The sequence below is a fragment of the Cheilinus undulatus genome, linkage group 8 (genome assembly GCF_018320785.1).
Source record: "Cheilinus undulatus linkage group 8, ASM1832078v1, whole genome shotgun sequence".
Classification (NCBI taxonomy): domain Eukaryota; kingdom Metazoa; phylum Chordata; class Actinopteri; order Labriformes; family Labridae; genus Cheilinus; species Cheilinus undulatus.
In genome coordinates, this window is record NC_054872.1 from 9,623,561 (window position 1) to 9,635,566 (window position 12,006).

Consider the following 12,006-nt stretch of genomic DNA (forward strand, 5'->3'; position numbering starts at 1 on the left):
TTTCCTGTATTCAAACCAAAGCTGGACAATTTATTGCAAATTAGAAAAAATCCCAATATGGCCTGCTGCAATTTACAAATCACAGATGCTGCAATATTTCTTTAACTTGAAATGTGTCAAAATAAGAGGTTTAATGGATTCATTTTTTGCAGCAGAAATGTTGTACACATTATGCAAACTTCAAGTGTCATTTTTTCGAATGGTTTACAAAAATCCTCCTTTTCGGTTCTAAAGTACGTTTTTCTTAAAACGAGAGTGACATGAAAATGATAATTCTCGTCAATAAAGCAATTGATATCAAATTTGCTATATGAACAAAAATAATTGCAATTAGATATTTTTTAAAGCATGGTTCGTTCTGTCTAATATTGATGAAGCTTAGCGTTAGTTCACAGAAGTCATACACTCAGCTGTGATCAGCTAATAGCCAGCTGAAACCAGTTATCAATGACAACACAGTGGTCTATTTTAATATGACAGCCTTCTCACTAATCCTTGCTTGCATTAATGTTGATGCACCACACTGCTGCTGCTGGCAAAGCTCAACCTCCTCCACCCCAGCCTCCTCCTTTATAGCTTAAAACTCGTTGCACCCTCATATTCAGGTTAATCTGTGCTTCTAGAATAATTTCATTGTTCTCTATACACACTGTCATAAATGTGCCAAATGTACCTATAAATGTACCTATGGGGGCTTTTAGCTAGGCACTACCTGGAAAGAAAAAGCATACTGGTTGGCTAACCCAGGGAGCATATTTTAAGCAGAGCCTTCTTTGCCAAGTTATACTGTTGATCTATTTTGCAATAAAATGGTTAAATGTATGATGAGAGTTTTCCTTAATGAATGTAGGATATATATAGAATGATTTATTGCTTGTTTTTGTTGAAAAATACACAAGGTGAGAAATAACATTTTAAATTGCAATATTGGAAAAATAATTGCAATTAGATTATGTATGAAAATCATTCAGCCCTAATTCAAACTTGTGCAATCAACAGCATGCAGATATTTTGGTCTGAACCAGCTCTAAACATGTCTTAGCCTTACAGAACACATCCACACTCACTTCTATATGGGGTCAATCTATCTATCAGTGTTTATCTAATCACTCACACCACACACAGCCTGCCTTTGGCACAATTTGGAGTTCAATGTCTCGCCTAAGGACACTTAGACAACGTAGACTGCAGAAGCTGAGGAAGGAGTCACAGATTTTCCTTTTGTTAATCAACCCACTCTTCAACTTAGCTACAGCCTTACTAATTGTTTATCTTTCACAGGAAATCACAGTTCTCCAGACTCAGGGCATTGGCATTCATGAGAAATGGCACAACACTTTTGTATCCAACTCGATTCACGTACTGTTGTGACCCACATGACACTGTTACTTTTGAGTGGAACGGGCTCCTTAGTGAGTCACCCATGTCCTCTTTATCATGCACATCAGTGAACCATCTTCTGTGTTGTTTACCTATGGTATAGCCTCTCTTCAGCTCGCCACACCGGGGGCTGCGATGGGAGTTGGTGGTGTTTTTTTCCTGCACATCAAGAATGTTGGTTGTCTTGACAACAGGTGCAGCAGCCTTGTTAAGGGGTGAGGCTGGCACCAGAGTTGGGGAGAAACCTTGGCTGGCAATATCCACCGACTGAGACTTCTTCTTCAGCCTGCAGGGAAAAGCAAGACACAAAAGCAGAAAACATTGATACAGGAACATGTTAAGTAATTTTAGAGGCACATAAGAGTTACAGCAGTCCAATATTAATACTGGGCTGTAGGCAGAAACAGTAGTGAAATAAATGTGATTCAGTCGGTTGTATCACTCCCTGAAAAATAATGCATTTATATTATACATTCTAAAAAATAGAGTACATTTCTTTTACTTGTCTAGGGAAAATCTTCTTAAGTCAGATGGGGTAGGTTGCAGGAGCAAAGCTTCCAAAAGGGGTTTTTAAAACCATTTCATGAAACTCAGATGATGATGATCACAGTTAGCTAATCCTGCTAAATTTAGAGTGCAATTTAAGAGAAGATGGCTCCTGATAACTTTCTCAATAAGCTAAAAATTATACAGCACATTCCAGTGCACAACTGTGGAAGGGACGCAGTGCCAGATTAATGAAAATGCATAATCTTCATGGCGAATGCTAACCATCATATGTGGGTTTGCCCTTATTGACAATGTAAAAGGACACTTACATTATCTCCAAGCTGCGACAGGTGATTTTAAAACCTATTAATTGAAACTTCTTCTCAATGCATTGTCCTTTCTGTTATATGCTGCATGTGGTGAAAGATAAAATCTGAACAAAAGTAGACCAGTTCAGCTAGATATGCCAGATTTTGCTGATTATTATCTTGAGTAAGTCACCTGCCTGTCTGGACAACCCATAATGAGGCTGCAGAATGAGTGAGCAGTAGAGACCTGCTGCTATTAATAGATATTTAAGACAAGAGCAGGACAAGAGAGAGAGGACTCTATTCCCCTTTCCCTTAGGAGTTAACACTAATTACTGTCTCATCAGTAGAGGAGAATTCCCTCTTCTAGATCTCTTTCACTGAGGCCATGCAGTACCAACACTAACTCTGTGGTACTGTGGTAATGTGTTAATTTATGACCTTTTTTGTTGAGCACTGCTTCTTATGCTTGATTGTAACTGCAGCACCATAAAAGATAAAGTCCAATTACAAGGCAAAACTCAGTTCTCACAGTGCTGGACACCAGGCCTTTTTAATCCACGTTACAAAGAGCTCAAAAGAGACCTAAAGACCTAAATGGTTCCCATTAATTAGTCCTCAGAATGCAATACTTTTCTCATCCTGATTATACTGATTCATAAACTAAATCAACAACAGGATTTGCTAAAATTATCTTTATGATTAACAAAAATAGAACAAAATAATCAAACATATTATTGCATATTAACAAAAACAAACACATAAAACCGTGTGTATTTCTCCACATTTTTGCACAGGCCTGACTAAGTAAAAAATTCTTAACCATTATAATTCCAAGTAAACTACTTTTATCAGCATGCTATCCACAACATTAGTGAAATGATAGCACATTCTGTTAATGTCACTTTAGACATGAATCATCAACCAGAACTAAGAGATCACAGGATAGTCCAAAACATTTAAAACATCTAAATTTGGAGAACTTGCTGTGTTTTAAGACAGTTTTCAAAAATTCATAATAAGCTGTGTTCTTCCCTTTATCCTATCGTTTATACAACTAGTTTGCTTACAATGAAGGTTACGCATAACTTTGCAAAGCAGATGGATACGCCAGTTTCCGTGTATCTCACTGGCAAATCCATCTTGCAAAGCTCCCATCTGAACTGTTTGGGCCCGGTTAGAAAGTGACAGGACCAATCAGAGTCAAGGCACTTTTGGGTGCAGCTGGGTCGTGACGTATGCGAGCAGCGACAAGAGGCCAGTGTAATTATAGCAGAAGACATTAAGGTGGATGCTGCTAAAGTGTCAGTTTTATCAGAATTTGACAACATTTCTTTGTTAAAAGAAGAACAAAGAACAGCAGTGAGTAGTTTTCTTTTCAAAAGCCATGTACTGACATGTTTGCAGTCACCATGGTTCACGTCATGCAGCTCTCTATGAAGTTTATTTCTCAGTAGTGTTGCAATTCGGTTGGGGGCTACGACGTCACGTGTTTCATTGCTCTGATTAACCCGTAAAGATGTGACAGACAACGTTCATCTAATCACCCTCCGAGTTATTTTTTTCAAAGGCTCTGCCCTTTCCCAATCGCCGTCTATGGAAGGTTCTGTTGTGTCAGTTTAGGTCAAGCATAGGCTGTAACTCCTGGGTTATAACAGTTTTAAAGGTGAACTTCCCAGTCCAAAAGGAATGTAGCTGAAAGCTGCATTCTTATTGGACAGTTTGATGAAAGCAGCCTTACTGGCCGATTCTATAAAGCTGCTCTCTGATTGACCCATTCCATTCCAGTTTCAATCTTCCTATTGGCCGTTTCAATTCATGAGGCATTCCAGTTGGCTGATTCAATGAAATAATTCCATTGGGCAATTCTAAGAAAGCTTCATTCTTTTTAGCTGATTGGATGATAGCCGCCTTCTGGTCAATTTGATGAAAGCTGCCTTTCTATCACAAAGTTGCTCCTCTGACACAAGGCTTCCCAATGTTCAGTGTTTGGTCCCCTTCAATTCATCTTATACACGCTCCCCCTCGGTCACATCGTTCACCACCGTGGACTTCACTTTCACTGCTATGTCGATGACATTCAGCTTTATATCTCCACCACTTCCATCACCACAGACCCACTCTAACAACTACTTCTCTGAAATAAAAACAGGGATGAATAACAATTTCCCTTCCCTAAATTACAATAAATCAGAACCCAAATCCACCCATATCGTCTGTCTCTAAATTGACACTTTCACCCTTTCCCCCTCTCCTCAAACCTGCAACCTAGGTATCATTTTGGCCAGTCACCTCTCCTTTCATCAGCACTTGCTTACACTTCTACCTAAAACACAAAACCTGCAGCCGCCCTCTACTCTCCTTCCCTGCAGCTGAAACTCTCATCCATGCTTTCATCACATCCTGACTTGAATATTGCAAAAACATCCTTTAAGGTACATCCTCAACAGTTTTCAACAAACTTCAGTACATCCAGAACTCCGCAGCACGCCTCATCACCCACACCCTCTCCTGCGACCACATCACCCCTGTTCAAAAAATCCTCCTCCTCACCCATAAAAACCTTAACCCCCCCACCCCATGGCTAATTTGCTTTAACTTTATGAACAGCACTACCTTCTGCCCTGATCAGTCATTTTGCAACCTTACTGATCACATAATCCATGTAATCAGCATACAATAAATGCACACTTAAAACCGTCATATCTGTGAGAAGGCAAGATTAAGCGTTTTTGTCTCATGTCAATGCAAAACTGGCTTCTAGTGGTGCCACTTGGCCAAACATGGAGGTTTATGTTTGTGCAATCTCAGGGCAAAGCCTGTTTAGCCGGAAAAACAAATCACCATGTCTCCACCAAGCAAACCACATGAGCACCAGAAAATTATGAAAGGAACTGACTGTGACTGATACCTGCGAAAGAAAAGAAAATGCTTACAGGAGAATGAATTGAGGAAGAGAAAATGAAGGCAAATGGGAGCTGAGCCACTTTGCTCTCTACCCCGTTGTTGTTATCTGACCTGGGACAGTGGTAAACATGCAGCCCTGCCAAACTGGTATGAGCAAGAATAATTGACTTCTGGGATCCACATTGTTGGCAAAGGTTGCATAAAAAACATTGTTTAAAAAAAAAAGAAGAAAATTTGAGGTTAAGTCAAAATAAGCTTATCCCTCCCATACAAAGAGGGATTAGACAGAAAAAGGGGAGCTGCGTTTGAATTTCTTTCTCCCATCTTCTTTGTTTATATTCCCCTTGCAGCAATGACATGGCATATATTTTGAAGGAAATCTGCATTAACTCACAGTGCTATATATAAAAAGGCCATAGGAAAGGAAAGGTTGATATTCAACAGTACTAAAGGTACAGTACAGGCCAGTCCAACAGTATTGATGCCTTAGGCTGGCATCACATTAGACTGTTTAGGTCAGATTATAGGTCTGATACCCCCATGGGCTATAATATGTTCTAATATTCCTCCAGTGTGTGGCATCAACATGATAATGTTATTGATCCTGATTGAGTTGGAGGCCCCCGATCTCAAATCCTTAATAATGATAATAATCCTTGATATTTAGAATTCCAGATTGGTTCACTCCAATCGACCCACAACAGCTAAAGAGAGTGAGCAGACCAGAGAGCACTACCGCACAGATGTTTCACACTTTTAAAGCTCACAAAACCATGATGCTGATGGTCTTCCATATTATTTTTGGCTTTAAGGAAGTCACGTTTGAGCTTGTAAGTTTCTGTGTAATCTCCTCTCTGTCCCACTTGAAAATTTAAAATTAAATTTTAATTGTTTTTATCAACAAAATGCCAACATAACATATCTACTTACTTAGAAAGTTCATGCCGAAAGATATATGAATAAGCAAACCATTATGAAGACAGTAGGGCCATTTTAAAAAACAAGGATCTGTTAATGTTTGAGAAAAAAAAATCAAATTTTTTAAGTTAATTTACAAGAAAAAACAGAAAACTTTTGAATCTTAAGTTTTAAACTTAAATGGACAAAAACTTTAAATTTCTGAGATTACGAGGTCAAAAATAGCCAATTGTGTGGAAGAAAATCAGACCGGATGAAGCTGTTTTTTCTTGCATAAGTCCTGCAGTTGCGAGCCTGATCCTATGGTACATCCTCCCTGATCAGTAAGGAAATACTGGTGATTAGCCCAGAATCATCACATTATCATTATCATTATCATCTGGACTAAGAGGAAAGAATTCTGTTAACTGGAGCTATCAACAAACGTGACATTTTTTAGTTTATAACATCAAATTCTACAACTTCTAGACTCAGAAATTTCAATGTTTTTCTCATAAATGTGCGACTTTTGAGCTCCAAAATACAGATTTGGATTTCTTGGAAATGTACAACATTAAAAATTTAAAAACTAAAGGATCCTATTTGTTTTTTAATCTTTTGGGGTGGCCCTAATATGCAATAAATAGCTTTAAAAGATATATGCACATCTAATTTCTAAAATCAGAGCAGACAATGAGATGGAAATTTACCAAAATTTACAAGAAACTAAACTGAAAATAGTGGTTGTATTTTTGACTTTTCAACTTTATGATCTTCTAAAATACAAAGTTTTAGTTCACTTAAATTTAAATTTTTTAAGTCAAAGATTTCTGTTTTTTTGACATAAATTAACAATTTTTTTAACTTGAGAATTGTTAGATTTTTCTCAAAAATTAACAAATTCTCTCTATTATCATTTTTTTCCAATAGTGTCCCTAATTCCCTAATACAGGGTCGTAATAATGGATAGTTTATACATAGATCTTTTGCCAATAACAAGTGTATTTAGGTCTATTATGTTGGGATTTTGTCAATGAAAACAATTAAATTTGATATTTAATTCCTAAGTGGGTCCTGGGGTGGTTCAGCTTTTCTTGGATACAAGTAGGGGGGCTCCCTGGGAGAAAAGGCTGGGAACCACTGCTCTAAAACTGTTTACCAGCTGTTAAGTCTTGTGTGAGAAGTTTCAGATGAAAAGAAAGCGTTAAAGAGGATTGTTTTCTTTCTACTGTTTCTATTCATCATACCTGTAACTTTGAATTTAATCTCACCACAAGTCCAGAAATGGAGAAAAGAAAATTTTAATTGGGTCAGATGATTGAAACAGACTTCAGAGATTCAGAGTCTGGCTGTCTAACAGAAAATAATTACACAATAATTGGATGACTATAGACCAAGCCTAAGAATTAGAATCACTGTTGAAGTGGCCAAAGTGAAGCTGTGACACTGATTACACAAATGCTAGAAGCTGTGACCCATGGTGGACCTATGGAAATGCATGTAAATCAGGTCCTTTATTGCTTATGGAGCCAGTTGAAATGTAGCTAGGTCTTACAACTCGCAGCCTTCTTTCAGACACCTAGGCGTGATTTATTGAGCCCTATATGCAGCATTACACTCATCTGTCCTTGCTAAATGCCAGAGCAGCTATTCTTAGGCGCAAGTTCAAGTGTCACTGACCATGAGGCTTTAAGCTTAAGCTGGATCAAAGTGGTGAGACTAGCAGTGACAAGCAAGAAAAACAGACTGACAGACAGAAAGATACAGACAGAGGAGACGGACAGTGATGGGAGTTAAAATTTGGCACAGCATCACCAAATACCAAAAGGCAGATTGGATATAATAGATGGGTGAACAGACAGACAGCCCTGTCTCCACCCAACCGTCCATGCTCCTCCAGGGCCAGGTTGTAGCAAGTTGACAAAGAACTTTCCAGCTCCTCCTGGGGGATCCCAAGATGTCACCGGGCCAAATCTGCCAACATTCCTATTTTTTCCAGGGTTTCCTAGACCATCTCCTGCCCACCCCTCATTTTATTTCTTCTGGAAAACTCTCAAAATTTTGGCAGCTCTACCATCAGAGGCTTCTCTTAGGCTTTGTTTCAGTACACTGCAATAACAGCCCTACTGGAAATAAGCCAAATATTCTAAAATATGGTTATATTTTCTTGAGTTGGCAAAATTTGTTTAGCTAGGTTTCTGAAAAATACTATATAAATCTAGACACTTTAACTTGAAACTAGAAAAAAATAAAAACATTCCGGCATTTAACAACGTTTGATTATTAAAGCATAGAAATATTACTTTTTAGTAACAGTTAACTTAAAATAAGTGCTATGCTGCTTAATTTAGCTGATTTCAAGAATATTTGTAAATATCTGCACCTTACTTTAAGGTTTTCATTTAGTAAAAAAAAAAAAAAACCATGCTTACAATGTGCAGGATTGACCATGAACTTTTTTGTCCATAGCGCTGGTGCTACAGAGGTTGAAGGTCTTGTAGCACAAGACAAAAAACTTGAAGCAAACACATTAAACATCTGTTACATCTCTAAAACCACATGACCTACCAATCTGCTAAGAAAGTGAACATACTTAAACAAATAATGCTAATGCTATCCAGTCATCATTGAGGATTTTGGCGTGGCAAATCAGATTTTCTAGATTCTACCGCATGCTCTGCCCCCGGTCAGGATGAGAATAGGGGTGCACCGATTGCAATTTTTGGGCCGATCACCGATCTTTAAAAAGCCTGACCTGCCGATTCTGATTTTGGCCTATACCGATTTTTATTTATAACTGATAGCATACAACCTCAATGTTCCAATCTTATTTTATTGAAAAACATTGAACAATTCCTGTGAAATAATACAAACTTGTTGTTTTAACTGCACATGAGGTAGTTCTGTCAAATATAAATGAAAAGTTTAGAGCATTGCTGTCTAAACTACTGAATTAAATCAGTTCCTTTAGTCTTTCATTTTTCACATTTTAGTAGATAGAGGTAGATAAGATTGGTGGATAAGATTGGTTTCATATGTAAGTATCGGCCGATCACCGATCCCCCCAAATTAAGGAAATCGGCACCGATCGATCGGCGCACCCCTAGATGAGAACAACACTGATGCTGAAAGCTAATGTCCAGATTCAGACCCAGCTTTATAGGAGTGTTGGTGATGAAGTTGATGGGCAGTATTATCTGGAAATCAGACCTGAAGGCAGAGCAGACAGAGGAGCAAATGAGAACCATTTGTGCTTCAATTTGCTGCTGTTGTCTTTTTGAATTTTAGGTCAGAACGATGTAAATCAGAATCAGTTGATCAGTATCATCTATAAAAGGAATTTGTAAACATTGACATATTGGATAGAAGCAGAAATGCAATAGGACGCATCCCTTGACAGAACCTAAGTCCTATTTTGCTAATTTGCTGTGGGCCAAATAAAAAAGGACCAAGGGCCCCAATTGTTAGTTTGGACACACCTTATGTACACTAAAGATACTCGGGAAAGCTTAAAGCAGGAAAATATCGCTGATTTTATAAGATATGCAATAAAACTTAAAAAGCTTAAAAAAGTCCATATTTTGTCTTATTACACAGGTTTAGGAGTTGATATGATTTTATTGATATTTCATTTACTACTGACCATTTTCTCTAAAAGATAAAACCTTGAATAAATGTGAATCTAGTCTCGTGATCCTAAATCTTTGGATGCAAAAAAAATAAATTGCAGTCTTGTACAATATCAACAGTTCTTGTGTAAAGAGATGCATGCCTCACATGAAATCACCTTTGTCCAGACGTTGCACATTGTACTGTTTGCATCATTTTTAAGAGAAATGAAGCCACACACACAGCCTGTTTTTGTGACTGTCCGCCATGTTTACTTCCTCCTTCTCCATTCTTGCTTTTTTTGCAGACTGCCTCTCACAAGGCCATGTTTTCAAAGCACATGGAAGTAGAGAAACTGTTAAGTTTAAATGTAAATGATGTGGATTAAACCAGTTAGAAGTGGTTCTCTACTGGAAGTGGTTCTCGATTCCCATCCCTATATTGGCTTCCTAAAAGCAGAATTTTTGTTGGGTGCTTAAATTTGTGATTAAAATAATATCCTAACAGTTATTAGCCCTACTGGGATTTATAAATAAAGCAAACCTATTGGCTGTTCAAAATACGTTCTCCTATGAGTTGTGAAAGCAGGACTCTTATTGGCTGCAAAAAAGCAGTGCTCCAACTGGCTGTATAAATGCTCTTCTACAATTGGCAGTATATCTGGACAAGTTAACAGCATACTCTTTTAACTGATCAACCAACCAACCAATAAAATCAACTTCTTTATATTCAGTCAGATCATAACAAAAGAAGGTCAGGACAGGGCAGCTCTAGACCATGCTTTTGATGGCTCAATAATCCAACATGAAAAACATTTTCACATTTGAAATGAGTGCTCTCTGGAGCCAAAGGAATAATGGTGTTAGCCGAAGCTATACGCTGCAGTCACATTTAAAAGCACAACTAAAGTCAAAAACATCAATAATGATAAAACGTTCCAGCAAATTACAGGACTTAAAAACATGCTTGTTTCCTGCTTTCTAAATGACAGAGTGGTTATGTTTGTTCTTGATGGTGTTTAAATTTATTATATGTAGCTAATATCATCTCTATCCACCCACCTAAACAGTGTTTATGTTTAATGACCTTATGATAATGAAGCTCAGCGTTAGTTCATGCAGAACATGGTAGACATACCCCCCAACTGTGATCAGCCGATGGACAGCTGATCCCGATTATTACCTCCCAGCTCACACAGCCAATCACAGCTCTTGCTGCTGCTGCTAGCAAAGCTTAACCTTCTCCACCCCAGCCTCCTCCTTTATAGCATAAAGCTAACTGCACCCTTATTTTCAGGGTCATGCTACTATGGATTAATTGCTTTTGAACAAATTTCATTGCACTCAGTAGACATTGTCATAAATTTATCCATCTATACAGGGTTTTAGCTGGAAAATCAAAGCATGCTGCTCGACTAACCCAGGGAGCATCTTTTGAGCAGAGCCTTCTCTGCTAAGTAAAACTGTAGATCCATTTTGCAATAAAATGTAAAAATGTATGACGAGAGTTTTCCTGACTAAAGTTATTTTGTAGTTATACTGACGCAGTAGTGGTGTTCAGATTCCTCACTTTACAAATCTTAGTCGTACAAGTAGACCTGTGGTCATTTTTACTCCAGGTTAAAACTTAAACCTAGTTAGCACTATCAAACAAATACAGCCTTTTAAAATCACCCTTAGGCTATTTCTTCAACTCTGAGGTTTAAAATTAAAAGTTTTATTATATCATTGTGCCCATGTGATCATATGCCCAGCCCATGACATAAGGAATGGAAACTATTGGGATTATTGACCATGCACACATATTCTCAGAGCTATGCAGAGAGCTGCTCATTTTTTCTAAAAACACACTTATATTGGTCTCTATCTTGACTTAGGGAGGTATTTTCTCAGCTTTCACGGCCCACAAAAGAAAGAGAATAAATGTCCCTATTATATGTGACACAGGGGCAGGACTAATATGTCTTGCTGGCCCAAGCAAATATGGACAAAAGCTGAAAAACAAGCATGCGCTTGCTTTATTTGTCATCAGAAATGGAAGCTCAGTCGTACACAGCCATTGGCAATCACTGTGTCCACTTTTCTGTTACTGCAGTCTTCCACTGTTCTCCTCCTCTTTCTTGTTGCTAGCCTCTGTCCTGCTCTTCTGCTCTCATTTGCTGGAAGCCAGCATCAGGAAGCAACATGATTGGTCAGCAGCAGTATCAAGTGTGACGTCACGCGACTGTGAGCTTGTGGTGGTGGTGGTGGTGCACAATCACAAATGTGTTCTGAGTGGTGGAGTTTTTTAGCAGTGGCATATCATTATGGCAAGAGAGGGCAGGAGAGGGGCAGTGATGACAGTTTTTATTTATTTTTTATTTTTATCCATGCACATGCAGGACATTCAGGAAGTATTCAGACCCCCTCTTCACTTT

General features: G+C 38.2%; 1 protein-coding gene across 3 annotated transcripts in view; it reads right to left on the reverse strand.

Annotated features, from left to right (window-relative positions):
* Positions 1-12,006, reverse strand: part of oxr1a (oxidation resistance 1a) — a 186,320-nt gene that overhangs the window by 97,489 nt on the left and 76,825 nt on the right. For all 3 annotated transcript variants that reach the window (XM_041792777.1, XM_041792774.1, XM_041792775.1), the window contains one exon: positions 1,473-1,666. In XM_041792777.1, the coding sequence (XP_041648711.1) occupies positions 1,473-1,666 (194 nt within the window). The remainder of the gene's footprint in view (positions 1-1,472; positions 1,667-12,006) is intronic.